Genomic DNA, 16,848 nt, shown 5'->3' with positions numbered 1-16,848 from the left:
TAAGATTTACGGACAATAAAAGGGCCCAAGGTTAAAGAATCTGTTTCAAAACAGAGGAGTGTGTTGTAGGTGTTGATTCTATCGGGATGGACCGTGATGATGAGACATGCTCTACATGCAAATCTGTGATGGAACGAGTACTTTGAAAAGAGTTATTTCAAAGTATAAAGTTAAAAGGAAAGTTAAGATCAAGGGGGAGAATGTTAGATTGATTTTGTACCGATCGAGCCCAACGGCTCGACGAGCCCCTTGGCCTGCGCCCTGATCGGGGGCGCCCAACCCTCTTATGGGTGGTGGGCCCCTGTCGCAGCGCTATATAAAGAGGTGGGGAAGCCGGCTGCACGCAGTATGAGGTTCACCGTGCGCCGCAACCCCCACCGATATTCCTACCGATCTAGGGTTAGCGCACAAGCGACGGGAAGCTCTACCACAGCCACTGCCTCATCACCGCCATCACCGCCGTCACCACATCACCATGACCTCCGGCTCAAGCTCGTCAGGTCAAGGAGAAGGTAATACTCTACGCACCACTACTGGAAATCACTGACCCATACGATCTAGTGGCCTAACATGAGGTTCTACTAGATGAGTTGTTTGCGTCGTTGTAGTCGTGGTGTGTGTTTGTGTGTCGAAAGGCGTTGTATCAGCCGCTTGAATCTTCTTCTATGCTACTGATGCATCTCTTTATGATGTATCCTTGGAAGAAAAAACTCCTCCGGACACTAGTCAATATTCCCGGTCCATCAAAATCCACCTTTGCTGATAACTCCACGGCTGTCGCATTCCAGAAATGGAAGCATCCATTCGTGCGAGTCACATTTTTCTTTAAATATAAAACGCTCTAATCTGAATGCCGTCGGATCGAGATATATCATCCTATCCTCAGAAGGAATCAATAATCATCCGAGTCGATCAGTACTCGATGGTTAATGCCCGTGTCTTAATAAGGCGGCAGTTGAATTACTTCATTACTGACAATAAAGACGCGACGACAGGGCGCTCTCGCCATTAATCAGCGAGCTGCCTTCTTCTATACCTACTATTAAAGCAAGGTGATATTCTTGGTTTCGTCCCGTTTAGATGATTTTATATTTTTTTACTGTATCCGAGGTGATACTATTTTTTGCTACAAAACAGATTCATATACCTTACCGCTGCTTTTTTGGTCTATGTACGTCAGCGCTGCTCTGGGCCTTTTGTTGGTATACGTCACAAATGTACTGGGCCATGGGCCTGCTCTTGTGTTTAGAAGAAGGATTCGCAAAAAATTGCCACTTGCACAAAGGATTGAGCCCACGACCTGCTATTTGCTTCCTTCAGGCTACAACCAGCTAAGCTAGCTCCTGTTTATGTTAACTACACCGCTCATTATGCATTTAAACAGTACCACCTCGCTTTTTTACATGATATTTTACCAGCTTATATAGCCCACGAGTTGTCACAGAATAAAAAAGACATCAAGAATAACGAACAGAGCCTGAAGTGTGGGTCCTATTTAACCTTGAAAGCAAAGGAATTTCGTAATATAAGAAAGAAAAAAAGAAAAGGACACAATAAAAAAGTTGCGGTGTGAATATCAGTTAACTCGCATGAAATGGGGGCTGGAAGGGAAGACCATGCCATCTCTTGTAATTAAAGCAAGGTGATATTCTTGGTTTTGTCCCGTTTAGGTGATTTTATATTTTTTTACTGTATCCGAGGTGGTACTATTTTTTGCTACAAAACAGATTCATATACCTTACCACTGCTTTTTTGGTCTATGTACGCCAGCGCTGCTCTGGGCCTTTTGTTGGTATACGTCACAAATGTACTGGGCCATGGGCCTGCTCTTGTGTTTAGAAGAAGGATTCGCAAAAAATTGCCACTTGCACAAAGGATTGAGCCCACGACCTGCTATTTGCTTCCTTCAGGCTACAACCAGCTAAGCTAGCTCCTGTTTATGTTAACTACACCGTTCATTATGCATTTAAACAGTACCACCTCACTTTTTTACATGATATTTTACCAGCTTATATAGCCCACGAGTTGTCATAGAATAAAAAAGACATCAAGAATAACGAACAGAGCCTGAAGTGTGGGTCCTATTTAACCTTGAAAGCAAAGGAATTTCGTAATATAAGAAAGAAAAAAAGAAAAGGACACAATAAAAAAGTTGCGGTGTGAATATTAGTTAACTCGCGTGAAATGGGGGCTGGAAGGGAAGACCACTCTTGTAATTAAAGGAAATTATGGTCATACGAAGCAAATGGATAAAATGAAACCTCGATCAAATGAAAATATTGCGGACTCCTAGCTTTTCATTATGGAGACACCTAAGTTTGCGGACTCAATTTATCACAAAACTTTATTTCATTGATAGCATTGATTTTCATCAAAAATTAATATGCAGCTAACAAAAAATGTACATATATAAATAAGGGTAATAGAATTATATACACTTTTTGACGTAATGTTAGAAATTAGGATAACACTAAAACCGATTATGTGATATTTTCACTCTTTCCTCTTATGAACAAAAAGTGTACATAAGGATCATGTTTTTCAACGGTGATGTCGCATTACATGTCACATTTTTTTCACAAGGAAGGCACATTGCAGCGCAAAATTTTATTCAACTCATGTGCATGATACAGTGTGCATTAAAATCCTTTTACCTGAAAGTTGTGAAGGAAATCATAGAAGGATGGTCTGAATTTGTACAACTAAAACTGATTATATTCTCAAATTGATAAGCAATGCCATCGTTCCTGAGAATGTGATAGATAGCATCAAGTTCACGAGATGAATGCTAAAGAAAGCTACTGGTTTGAGAGCGACATCTCCAAGCAAGTGATCATTGATATCATAATTTGTGTATCAAAGTCATCTCCAGGAATGATGATAAAGAACCCACATTTAAAACGTTGATGGTAATCGAGAAGCCCAGTCCAAAAATGCATGTCTTTTGAGAATATCTTTACCATTAATGTAGATGTAAATAAGTTTGTTTTGCATAGAAAATAATTAGATAGTATAAAATATATTGCCTCCATTCTATTGACATAAATTTGTTGTGGCCATATTCTGTGAGGCCGGGAAGGAAGATAAACAACGGCACAGATTGGGTGTCTTGTTAAAATAGAGGATGTCGACACGTGTAGGGTTTGTGGAAGGGTCGTCTCGAGCCATGCTTATAAGGGTTAGGGGCGTGTGATTTTTTTATTCCATTGCAATGCAGGGGCATATGCGGACTCATCTCCTTGTTGTACATTTACAAAAAGAAAGAGGACGTGAATGAGGATATGCAACAACACGGGTGGGATGCCATGTTGAAATAGAGGATATGAGTCAGGGTTTTGATCTCCCGTTGCAACGCACGGGCCTATGTCCTAGTCTTTCCCTATATATATAGCCGCCCCCGGGAGCTATGCGACGATGCAGCAGCAAGAGCTAGCGCACTAGAAACAGCAATGGCCGCGCCTTCCGCCGTCGGCTGCTTCCTCGGCCTCGCCTTCCTGCTCTGCGGCGCCGTCCGTGGCGCGCTCGACGCGGAGGCCGCGCGGCAGCAGGCGGCGGACCGCGTGGGGCGGCTGCCGGGGCAGCCGGCCGTGAAGTTCGCGCAGTACGCCGGGTACGTGACCGTGAACGAGGCGCACGGCCGCGCGCTCTTCTACTGGTTCTTCGAGGCCATCGCCGGCGCCGCCAAGAAGCCGCTCGTGCTCTGGCTCAACGGCGGTACGTAACCACCAGTCCACCACCATTAATAGGTTCTTGCAACGGCCGGCTCATCGTGCGTGTTTAATACTGCTGCAAGTAGTAGTAGATGGGAAATCGGGAGATGGGGATAGGGTCGGTTGGGCCGCTTGAATTCTGTCGCCACTGATAATTGATTGAGGCGGACGTTTCTTCTTCCTTCCAGATGAACACATTGATTTAGTGAGCGAAGAATCTTCAAAAATTTAAGTAAGGAAGTGGTTAGTTGGGCTGCGTTGTCCTGCAGCCGAGAACATGCTCTGAGTATCAGTCGAAGGTACATGTATGATGTACTACTACTATCTGCGCTGTGCCCATTTAATAGCAACATTTTAAGTTTTTGAAAGGCTTCTTTTTTCTCTAAAAAATATTGAAAGGCGCGACATTTTAAGTGATCAGGGTGGCTGTTTGATAGTGGAAACTTAGACAGTGGAAGCTACAAATTAACCTCAATTTTTTGACAAAGGGTTGTTTTTTCGACAAAATTAATCCGAAATGCACTCGCATGCTTAATTTGTCAAATATTTGCCAATTTTGACAAACCCCGTATGTGTAAAGCAGCGGTTGATGAATTGGACTGTACTGAGCTAATTTTGTAAGCTGCTGTGGAATATTATTTAGTTCGAGAAACGTAGGGCCCTATTTCACAAATAAGGCTACAAATCTAGCTAACTCTATAGTACCAAAATGAATGTCCTAACTTACCACATGATTGGACGTATCCTTTCTGTTAGCCAGGACGCAAATTTCAAACCCTTTTGTGTAGGTCATGCATGCGGAAGCCGTATAATTATGGCAAACAACAAAATATTTGAAATTAGGTGATTTAGCCCAACGAGTTTAATTACCATACGCTATACATCCAATTGCCATATAGTAATGTTTTTGGGGAAACTTGGTCATACTTCCTAAACTTTGGTCGTTGACACCTGCATGATATGAATAGACACATGAAAATGATAGGTAGTGATAGGTTTTCATTATTCCTGAAATCGTCATTTTGCTCTACTGTAAAATATACTTGTATGATTAGCTATACTCCGTACTGCCCCCATAAAAAAGCTATACTCCATACTAAACTATCTACATAAACCTATCTTGCCGGAGCAAAGTTTTTTTAAATAGAGAGTTATATTAATTAAGTAGAGAAAACATTGTTTGTACAATCACGCAAGGCCACATTCAACACGCAGGTTGGCACCGTACCATACATAACCCCACCATGCAAGTCTCTTCGTCCAAATTGAGCAAGACTATAAACTAAACTATTTTCTCTTCTATCTACTTTACATACTTTATCTTGTCTGTTCCCTTGTTTGATGGCTTGAAATTCCTTCCCAGTCGCTCCAATTTCCGATCTATCAAAGTTTGAAGCTTAGTTGGGACTACTTCATATAGATTAGGTTGTGATTATCTACATTTTTTTGTTGATCTTTCTACATACATGATTAGTTATAGGGCAGCGATCTGCGCCGGCGCACCGGCCCAACAGTTGGGCCGGTCGAGGCCCAGCCGTCCGATGCGGTTTGCATGGACCGTTAGATCTGCGCGCATACACAGACTGAAGCAACCGTTGCAGCAAAAAAGAACAGTTTTGTTGCGACCGTGTACGAACAGGCACAAGAAGAAAAACAGGGAGTTGGATCCCCCGCGACTGACCGTCCCCGATCCGCGGCGGCGGTGGCTAGATCCGCCTGTTATTCGTTCCCCGCGGCCGAATCACGTCGACGAGGAGCTCCCCCACCTATCAAGCCGCCTTGGGATTGCTTCAATCATGTCTTACATACGTCATGACCTCCTTGCCGCCATGGATTTGGGCTCGAGCTCCGTTACGGCCAGTCGAGGTTGCAGCTCGCCGCGAGCCCGTAGCAGCTCGCCGGCGACCGGTTGCAGCATGCACCCCTGCCCCCGTGCTGGATCTCGCCGCCAGAATTCACGGAAACCCGTGCTGGGTCGCAGCTCAGCCATGATGGATGTAGCAAAACATTATGCCGGTTGTAGCAAAAAACGATACTAGTTGTAGCAAAACCGCGACGCCGGCTGTGTGTTGTAGCAAAACGTGACGCTAGTTGTAGCAAAATGCTATGCCAGTTGTAGCAAAAATCTATGCCGGTTGAAGCATGTAGCAAAACTGCAGCATTTTATCATCTTCTTCCACCTTCAGCCGTCGCTGGTTGAAGCTTTCTTATTTTCATAGTGTCTAGTTGTAGCTTTCTCTCTCAATGGTGGGAGCTTTTTCCAACAACCGTTGAAGCTTTTTTACCAAAAGTTGTAGCTATTTTCTTTTTAGCAGCACTTGGTCAAGGTTTTTTGTGTCGTTTCGGTTGAAGCTTTTTTAATCGAAGGATGTAGCATTTCATGTCAACGGTTGTAGCTTTCCGGCGATGGCGCTGACCGCTTGTAGCTTTCTCTACATCCGGTTGAAGCTTTTCATCTAGGGGATGAAGCTTTTTTTTTAAACGGTTGCAACATGAGGGGGTGCGACGATTCTGCAGAAGCCTCCGGTGTCGACCAAGAAGCACGAGACGTGTGGGAGTTGCAACCGCCGGGGATGGGGATTGGTCAACGGGCTGCATCCAATGGCGAAACGGGCTGTAAAGCATGGCGGGGTGAGATCGACATCCATGGACGCGCGGGGGATTCGACCTTCCATGGCCGACGGCGAGATGTGGGCGCCGGCGCTGCAGGAGATGAGGATGGGGACGAGATCCGCGGAGCTGCGAGACAGGAATGAGGCGAGATTCGCGAGATCCGCAGCGCCACGTGGTTGCTCGCGACTGGGTTGCGGCGTGCGCGCGTGGACTGGACCGGCCGAAGCTTCGGCCGGTGCCCCGGCCCCAAACGTTTTCCTTAGTTATATACCAAACTATTTACATAAGATGGCGTTGCCGGATCTATTTTGAAATTTTCAGTTGATATAACCTTAGTTTAAGACTGCGACACTTATTATGGATCGGAGGGAGTTCTTCATTCTCGATAGAATGGACATACTCTCTCCGTCCCATAGTAACATCTTATTTTCTACATATTGACTGTAATAATATTTTATATTATGGGCGAAGGGAGAGTAGAAATTAAGTGAGGTGCCCCACATTTCATTTCCTTTTCGATCCGATCCTAGCCAATTCTACGGTCAAGCTGCAGTGGAGAACAAGCCGACGATGGCCACACGCTGTCCGGCCGGGCCGATCGAAGTTGCTGTCCACAAGAGCAATGTGTTGCTGTCATGCACGCTCCTAGGCTCCTACTGCGAGCTACTATGCGCTGCCAGTGCGTGACCGGCGGTTGTGTATGACAGGGCCATACGGCACAGTAGCCAGCTGCTGGTCCCGTATGCACGTAGGTTGGACAAGGACGGCCCGGGGCGGCACGCTAGCTACAGTCCTGGCCTGGTCAACACGGACGGCAGCTTATCTCCGGCAGCAAATTGAGGGGGATCCATGCAGCCAATTGACGGTATCTTGTGGGGCACTTCACGTAAGTAATTCTCGTGGGGGCTAGATAAACCGGGAATTTCTGTACCGAAATCATGTTTTAGTAAATTTCAAAAAATAAGAAAGAATTCATGCATCTAGAGAATGGTTGCAAATTATATACTCCATGTGCGTATAAATTTGTAAGTTCTTGAAACTTACCCATATGTAACGAATTTCTTGGAGGAAACAAAATCTATAAATGAGCATTTCTCGGGCTCGATTGACAACATCCTAAGCAAAGTGCCATAGAGGTCTAACGGTATTAATTTGTTTGCTTGCATACATCGGGCAGCTGTTCTTCGGGCCATGGCTAGTACTCCCTCCGTTCCGAATTACTTGGCGACGAGTAACTTGGAACGGAGGGAGTACGTACTAGTATTTCACTTTTGCAGCTAGCTTGTGCTTGTGGAGAATGACTCCCGCGGACAATGGATGCCATAAATATACAGTAGCTAGCTAGCTAGGTATGGATAAGACGTCAGATTTTTCTTTAGAAGTATAATTAAAACAAGGTTCAAATAAGATCGAGCTCCGTCGAGCGTTGGTTTTATCTGTGTTTGTTCGGTCGCCGGCCGGGCACTTATTGGCAGCCATTCCATTGTTTCGTCCTTGTCCGCACTTATAGGAAGCCGACGATTCACTTTTGCGACCTATAGCTTTCAGAATATAAACTTAAACAACCATGCACGCACATATAACGAACGATCGCTATGGGCTTGGGTACGGGCGTGATGTTTGATCCGATCCAGCTGCTCTAATTAGCTAACGCACGCGCGCCCCGGGCCAGCCGGCCATTCCGATGCAGTACAGCGATATGTGCATATACACCACGCATCATCAAGTTGGAGCAAAGCATCTCATCTCATCCATCATCCATGCATGGAGCCGGTCTAGGATAGAAAGGTTGCCCGCCCCCTTTTGTTTTGAAATGTATGGAGCCGTACCACACGTAGCCATCAAGCTGGATGGGATCGTGGGCAATCAAGCTAGCTAGAGGGCACCGCCAAGAGGAATCGGGAGAAGACGGTTGGCGCGCGCGCTTGGACGAGCACGAACACGAGCATGAGCAGGGGACCATGCGTGCATGCGCCTTAGGCTGCGCGTGAGGCGAGGTGCAGCGTGCACCCGCCCCACCGCAACGCGCAACTTGCACGAATGCGCCCACGGAATCGAAGCGGGCAAAGATCTGAACAAGGGCAGGCGACGAGCAGGGCAGCATACTGTCTGATCTGTATGTATGCGTAGCGCTGTGCTGCACCGGTCGGTTGACCGATCCATCACGATCACATGCTCCAACGGGCAAAAGGCGCGGGCCAGAAAGGGGGTCAGGAATGCGAAACATCTTGCCGCCGGTCCATACCTAGCTAGCTGGGCGGGCGCTATGACAAACGGCGGCTCGCGTCGTGGCGCGCACGCCTGATCTACGTACTCGAATGTACTAGTACGTGATGCAGAGATATAGGAGGAATATCTTGGTCACGAGCGAGTGACAGAGAGTACTCTTGTCTGTTGCATTGCAGGGCCGGGCTGTTCGTCCATCGGGTATGGAGAGGCAGAGGAGCTCGGGCCCTTCTTGGTCCAGAAGGGCAAGCCGGAGCTGAAATGGAACCCTTACTCGTGGAACAAAGGCACGTCCCACCCTTTTTTCCCATGATAGCCAAAAAAAGGGCAAAATCTACTCTGTGGATATTTATGTTCTACTACTATATGGTGATGAAAAATGCAGAGGCTAACCTAATGTTCTTGGAGTCCCCGGTGGGCGTCGGTTTCTCCTACACCAACACAAGCTCCGACCTGGGCAAGCTTGGTGACAAGATCACCGGTACATAACAATCCTCCCAGGTTCCCTCCAGGGCAAACAACGGTCCTGAATTTCTGACTGGATTATATATCATGCCCACAGCCGCCGACGCGTACGTCTTCCTGCTCAACTGGTTCAAGCGGTTCCCGCAGTACAAGCACCACGAGTTCTACATCGCCGGGGAGAGTTACGCTGGTACGCACAACATTTTAACGTCTGAGCTTCTGCAATTCGGTCGGAGCACGCAACTGAAACTTGAGACTGATGGGCGTGGCGCTCTTGTCAGGGCATTACGTTCCGCAGCTGTCGGAGAAGATCTTCGACGGCAACAAGCACGGGCCCAAGGAGAACCGCATCAACTTCAAGGGCCTCATGGTAGCCAATTGGCCACACCCTCGTCGTAATATACGTCCTTGTTAATTACAGCTCGCAAGCTGCTTAATTAATCATGGCGATCGACGGCGGCGATGATGCAGATAGGGAATGCACTGATGGACGACGAGACGGACCAGGCGGGCATGGTCCAGTACGCGTGGGACCACGCCGTGATCTCCGACCGGGTGTACGCCGACGTCAAGGCCCACTGCGACTTCGCCATGGCCAACACCACCGCCGAGTGCGACCAGGCGCTGGAAGAGTACTTCGCCGTCTACCGCCTCATCGACATGTACAGCCTCTACACGCCCGTCTGCACCGACGGCTCCTCCTCCTCGCCGCTCGCCAAGAGGGTCGGCGTCCACGGCGCCGCCCCCAAGATCTTCTCCAAATATGTACTCTTCGATCATCACCGTCTCCACCCCTCAAGTCAAAACACATCGGCATCTGCCCCGCGGTTCGATCATTTGATTGTTTGTTTCTCCTGTGTGCATTGCAGCATGGGTGGTACATGAGACCTGCAGGCTACGATCCCTGCACGACCCAATACTCCGAGGTCTACTTCAACCGGCCGGATGTCCAGGCGGCGCTGCACGCGAACGTGACCAAGATCGGCTACAATTGGACGCATTGCAGCGACGTGATCGGCAAGTGGAACGACGCCGTCCCCTCCACCCTCCCCATCATCCGCAAGCTCGTCGCCGGCGGAATCAGGGTCTGGGTTTTCAGGTGAGCCAGCATGTCAATGTCAATGTGAGCAGGTTTCGGTGTTACGAGGGGCAGCTTTGGATTTGAATTGACAATGTCGCTCGACGCAACAGCGGTGACACCGATGGGAGGATCCCCGTGACGGCGACGAGGCTGACCCTGAACAAGCTCGGGCTCAAGACTGTCCAGGAGTGGACGCCGTGGTACGACCGGCTGCAGGTGGGTGGGTGGACGATCACCTACGAGGGCCTCACGTTCGTGACGATCCGCGGAGCCGGGCACGAGGTCCCTATGCACACGCCGAGGCAGGCGCTCAGTCTCTTCAGCCACTTTTTGGGTGATAAGAAGATGCCGACGACGGCCTTCTCCTAGAGACGAAACTTTCCACGTGACAAGGGTCTTCCTTTTCTTTGTTCTCGGCCAATGCCATAGATGTAATTCGATTGGAACAATCGTTAATAAACATGTCATAGCGCTGATTGGTTTCGCGGATCGCAGCATACTGGCCCGTCTTGGATCGCAAGTTCGAAAAACACTCGAATGCACGCTTGGGGCATCTCCAACACTGACCTCCAATTTTCCTCTTGCAACAGTCCACATACATGGATGCGGGAGCCAGCCATTTAATTATCAGCATACAATTGAAACAGGATTTGAACAAAACGGACAAAATTCATGAAACCGGCTGGATTTCATATAAACCGGATCAAATTCATTACATTTCGGACATATTTTAACTAAACCTGACTCTAAACCTAATCTAAATGATTGACGTCGTTTGTTTGGGTGTGAGCACCGTGAAATGAAGCTCTAGCTCCGCCTTCGCGGTTTCCAGGTCCATCATAGCAGTCTCCTGCTCTGCCTCTGCAGCTTGAGCGGCTAATCGGCCAACGATGAACAAGCCGTCAAGCTTAGCTTCAACGGGAGGGAAGGAGCGGTGGCCTTTTTGGGACCCGAATGGCAGCGGCCTACCAAGCAGTACTCTTCCTCGCTACCGGCGGCGCCTGCGGACATGCCGACTTCGTGGTCGCGGCGGCGGGACACAGCCGTGGCGGACCTGGCGATGTCCTCCTCGTCGCCGCTCTTGCTGAACACCTCATGTGCTCCCTCGTCCATCTCCTTGTAGGTGGCATGTAAATCCGCCTGATACTGGATGTACCACGAGCGGTCGCGACGGATTTTGCGGGTGGTGCAATAGGAGTTGACCAACGCCTCCTACACGTCCACATCCACGTCCGACACTATGGTCGTGCCGATGGTGAGTTGCTCCTCCGCGCGCCGGTGCTTGTCGAGGAGGCAGAGTTGTAGGCCTGGTCGGCCTACGCCTGCCGGAACTTGGCCTCCTGCTCCTCTAGCACCATGTCCGTGTAGTGGGCTCAAGCCTCACCAATGGTGACGCCGGCATGCACCGGCGAGAGAGGGTGGCACCTGTTCATCCTCGATTGCATCCTCCATTGGGACATTCGCAACACCGGCCTCCATCCTCCTGTCGGCCTGCCAGCCGGCTGCAATGACGGCGATCTTCTTTTTCTGCTTGGACGAGAGGCTGTCCCAAATGGCTTTGGAGCTCAAGGAGGCCATGGCGGGTTGGTGCAGAGAGGAGGAAGGGAGCGGAGGATGATGGATGCGGCTATGGCTGGGCCTGCAGTTTACATACAGGGAGGATGGCAGGGTAACCAGCGACGTGATTAATGGCGAATGGCAGACGGACAGGCGGGTGGCGCCAGCTCGCCATTCTTCGGCAGCCGCACACATGTTTAATGTAGGTAGGCGGACGAATGGGTTGTCGTTTGAACGCGGGCAGCCACATGCACACGGAAGCGATAGGACGACACTCTCGATCGGCGCGCTGTTTTAATGCATGAGCGTTGTGAGAGGTCGTGTCGCTCTGAGCCAGCATGAATATGGCACTAGTGCTCTGGAGCGACGCTGGCCTTTTTGGGCGGGAACGTGCGCGGATGGCCTTTTTTGCGGGCTAGGTTAGTCAGGCGTGGGTGTGGCTGCGGTCCGGATGCCCGTAAAGCCCCGCCCCCTCACTTTGTATCTGGTTTATGGGAAAAGCATGTCCGAACCGGCCTGCAGACTGACACAGGCCCGCGTTGGATGGCAAAACATGTCTGAACCGAGCGGTCTGGACGGTTGTGGGTGGTTTGAGGGTTTGCGTTGGAGATGCCTTTAGGGCATGTTTGTTTGCCGCCTTGCAACTCATAACGGCCTTGAGGATGCAAATTTGGCCTTTTGCTTGCACGGGGTGCATCGAACTCTTAGCCCACACAGTTCTTAAAGCGGCCATGGCTTGGTCGAGGAGGAACTTTCAAATCGGCCTTTGGCGTCGATGGCTGCTCTGCTCCATCACCTTCAATGCGCCGCAGGATCCTCCTCTCCCTGACCCCAATCAGTAGTGCTCATCTCCAATAGCTCGCTCACATTGAGGCGAGGCCCCTCAACCGAGAGAGTTGCAGAGGATGTTGAAGGTTCCTCTCCTCATCTGCACCAAGCCGCGGTCATCATGTATCGAGCCCCCATCGACGGCTAGTACGCCGACTACAACGAATGGGTCTTTGGTTGCGTTTGTCAGGGCATTTGCAACGGCGGTGTCGGGTGGTCGCTCATGTTTCTTCTTCGTCTCTCGCAACATCCACTCCACCTTTGGCAGATGATGTAAGTATATCAAACCTCAATCTTGCTTCATAGGATGTAGATTGGGGCCAGTTTGACTATAGTTAGTTTTTTTTTGCTCTAACGGCAATGCCATTTTGCAGGCTAGGTACGCCTCTGATGGCAATGCTTACTTCCTGGTGGATTGGATACACGGTTAAGGTACTTTTTTATTGGGGAACGCAGTAATTTCAAAAAAAATCTTATAATCACGCAAGATCTATCTAGGTGATGCATAACAACGAGAACGGAGAGTGTTTTCACGTACCCTCGTAGACCGAAAGCGGAAGCGTTTCAATAACGCGGTTAATGTAGTCAAACTTCTTCGCGATCCAACCGATCAAGTACCGAACGCACGACACCTCTGCGTTCAGTACACGTTCAGCTCGATGACGTCCCTCGTGCTCTTGATCCAGTTGAGGACGAGGGTGAGTTCCGTCAGCACGACGGCATGGCAACGGTGATGATGATGCTACCGGCGCAGGTCTTCACCTAGGCACTACAATGATATGATCGAGGTTTGTAACTGTGGAGGGGCACCGCACACGGTTGGGAGAGGAACTTGTGTGTTCTAAGGTGCCCCCTGCCCCCGTATATAAAGGATCAAGGAGGAGGCCGATCGGCCCCTAGGGTGCGCCCCAAAGAGGGGAGTCCTACTAGGACTACTAGTCCTAGTAGGATTCCACCAAGAGGGAGAAAGGGGGAAGGAAGGAGAGGGAGAGGGAGAGGGAGAAGGAAAAGGGGGCTCCGCCCCCCCTTCCCTAGTCCAATTCGGACCCAAGGGGGAGGAGGCGCGTGGCCTGCCCTGGCCGCCCCTCTCTCTCTCCACCAAGGCCCGCCCATTAGTTCCCCAGGGGGTTCCGATAACCCCTCTGGCACTCCGGTTTTACCCGAAACTTTCTGGAACACTTCTGGTGTCCGAATATAGCCGTCCAATATATCAATCTTTATATCTCGACCATTTTGAGACTCCTCGTCATGTCCGTGATCTCATCTGGGACTCCGAACAAACTTCGGTCATTAAAAACACATAACTCATAATACATATCATCATCGAACGTTAAGCGTGCGGACCCTATGGGTTCGAGAACTATGTAGACATGACCGAGGCACATCTCCGGTCAATAACCAATAGCGAAACCTTGATGCTCATATTGGCTCCTACATATTCTATGAAGATCTTTATCGGTCAAATCGCATAACAACATACGTTGTTCCCTTTGTCATCGGTATGTTACTTGCTCGAGATTCGATCGTCGGTATCATCATACCTAGTTCAATCTCGTTACTGGCAAGTCTCTTTACTTGTTCTGTAATACTTCATCCCGCAACTAACTCATTAGTCACAATGGTTGCAAGTCTTATAGTGATGAGCATTACCGAGAGGGCCCAGAGACACCTCTCCGAAACACGGAGTGACAAATCCTAATCTTGATCTATGCCAACCCAACAAACACCTTCGGAGACACCTGTAGAGCATCTTTATAATCACCCATTTACGTTGTGATGTTTGATAGCACACAAGGTGTTCCTCCGGTATTCGGGAGTTGCATAATCTCATAGTCTGAGGAACATGTATAAGTCATGAAGAAAGCAGTAGCAATGGAACTGTAACAGTCATAATGCTAAGCTAACGGATAGGTCATGTCCATCACATCATTCTATAATGATGTGATCTCTTTCATCAAATGAAAACACATGTGTATTGTTAGGAAACATAACCATCTTTGATTAACAAGCTAGTCAAGTAGAGGCATACTATGGACACTATATTTTGTCTATGTATTCACACATGTACTAAGTTTCCGGTTAATATAATTCTAGCATGAATAATAAACATTTATCATGAAATAAGGAAATAAATAATAACTTTATTATTGCCTCTAGGGCATATTTCCTTCAGTCTCCCACTTTCACTAGAGTCAATAATCTAGATTACAAGGTAACATTCTAACACCCATGGAGTTTTGGTGTTGATCATGTTTTGCTCGTGGAAGAGGCTTAGTCAACGGATCTGCAACATTCAAATGTATGTATCTTGCAAATCTCTATGTCCCCCTCCGACACTTGATGACGGATGGAATTGAAGCGTCTATTGATGTGCTTGGTTCTCTTGTGAAATATGGATTCCTTTGCCAAGGCAATTGCACTAGTATTGTCACAAAAGATTTTCATTGGACCCGATGCACTAGGTATGGCACCTAGATCGGATATGAACTCCTTCATCCAGACTCCTTCATTTGCTGCTTCTGAAGCAGCAATGTACTCCGCTTCACACATAGATCATGCCACGACGCTCTGCTTGGAACTGCACCAACTGACAGCTCCTCCATTCAATAAAAATACGTATCCGGTTTGCGACTTAGAGTCATCCGGATCAATTTCAAAGCTTGCATCGACGTAACTGTTTACGACGAGCTTTCTGTCACCTCCATAAATGATAAACATATCCTTAGTCCTTTTTAGGCATTTCAGGATGTTCTTGACCGTTGTCCAGTGCTCCACTCCGGGATTACTTTGGTACCTCCCTGCTATTCTTATAGCAAGACACACATCAGGTATGGTACACAACATTGCATACATGATAGAACCTATGGCAGAAGCATAGGGAATGACTTTCATTTTCTCTCTATCTTCTGCAGTGGTCGGGCATTGAGTCTGACTCAACTTCACACCTTGTAACATAGGCAGAACCCTTTCTTTGGCTGATCCATTTTGAACTTCTTCAAAACTTTACCAAGGTATGTGCTTTGTGAAAGTCCAATTAAGCGTCTTGATCTATCTCTATAGATCTTGATGCCCAATATGTAAGCAGCTTCTCCGAGGTCTTTCATTGAAAAACTCTTATTCAGGTATCCCTTTATGCTATCCAGAAATTCTATATCGTTTCCAATCAACAATATGTCATCCACATATAATATTAGAAATGCTACAGAGATCCCACTCACTTTCTTGCAAATACAGGTTTCTTCAAAAGTTTGTATAAAACCATATGCTTTGATCACACTATCAAAGCGTTTATTCCAACTCCGAGAGGCTTGCACCAGTCCATAAATGGATCGCTGGAGCTTGCACACTTTGTTAGCACCCTTTGGATCGACAAAACCTTCTGGTTGCATCATATACAACTCTTCTTTCAGAAATCCATTCAGGAATGCAGTTTTGACATCCATCTGCCAAATTTCATAATCATAAAATGCGGCAATTGCTAACATGATTCGGATGGACTTAAGCATCGCTACGGGTGAGAAAGTCTCATCGTAGTCAACTCCTAACTTGTCGAAAACCTTTCGCAACAAGTCGAGCTTTGTAGACAGTAACATTACCGTCAGCGTCAATCTTCCTCTTGAAGATCCATTTATTTTCTATGGCCTGCCGATGATCGGGCAAGTCCACCAAAGTCCACACTTTGTTCTCATACATGGATCCCATCTCAGATTTCATGGCCTCAAGCCATTTCGCGGAATCTGGGCTCATCATCGCTTCCTCATAGTTTGTAGGTTCACCATGGTCTAGTAACATGACTTCCAGAACAGGATTACCGTACCACTTTGTTGCAGATTTCACTTTGGAAGACCTACGAGGTTCGGTAGTAACTTGATCTGAAGTTTCATGATCATCATCATTAGCTTCCTCACTAATTGGTGTAGGAATCACTGGAACTGATCTTTGTGATGAACTACTTTCCAATAAGGGAGAAGGTAGTACAACACTAAGTCACCGGATTGTTGACCTGCTCTCGCTTATCATGACAGTCAGTTTTCGGCTTTCTCTACTGAGGTACTTAACCGGACGAACCAGAAATACAATCGCAGTAGTTCTCCCTTTACTACCTTAGCCGAACTTGCGGGACGTAAGGTGGCAAACACAGGAGCCGGGGAACCCAACTATAGACCAAAGACATGATTCGGAGCCGATGCATATAATGCCATATCCGGGACGCCAAAGAGTTCCCTATAGGTGTTCGGACTTAAGAATTTTGCAGGGCCGAATACAGCCCCTGGTATGAAGACCGTGTCAAACCACATATGTCAATCGAACGCAAGGGGGAGCGCAGATGACAAGGAAAAAATGGAAACCCAACCAAGAAGGTGATAA

General features: G+C 48.0%; 1 protein-coding gene across 1 annotated transcript; it reads left to right on the top strand.

Annotated features, from left to right (window-relative positions):
- The first annotated feature begins 3,378 nt into the window (after nucleotides 1–3,378).
- LOC123137572 (serine carboxypeptidase-like 34) lies at nucleotides 3,379–10,579 on the top strand. The gene is made up of 8 exons (XM_044557390.1): nucleotides 3,379–3,714; nucleotides 8,729–8,836; nucleotides 8,935–9,030; nucleotides 9,112–9,204; nucleotides 9,296–9,384; nucleotides 9,486–9,779; nucleotides 9,884–10,113; nucleotides 10,206–10,579. The coding sequence occupies exons 1-8, from the start codon at nucleotides 3,450–3,452 to the stop codon at nucleotides 10,462–10,464; spliced, it is 1,434 nt and encodes a 477-aa protein (XP_044413325.1). The 5' UTR covers nucleotides 3,379–3,449; the 3' UTR covers nucleotides 10,465–10,579.
- The last annotated feature ends 6,269 nt before the right edge of the window (nucleotides 10,580–16,848 follow it).

This window comes from Triticum aestivum, chromosome 6B (genome assembly GCF_018294505.1).
Source record: "Triticum aestivum cultivar Chinese Spring chromosome 6B, IWGSC CS RefSeq v2.1, whole genome shotgun sequence".
In the NCBI taxonomy this organism is placed as follows: domain Eukaryota; kingdom Viridiplantae; phylum Streptophyta; class Magnoliopsida; order Poales; family Poaceae; genus Triticum; species Triticum aestivum.
Note: the sequence above shows the minus strand (reverse complement) of the source record. Positions and strands in the feature narration are given on the sequence as shown.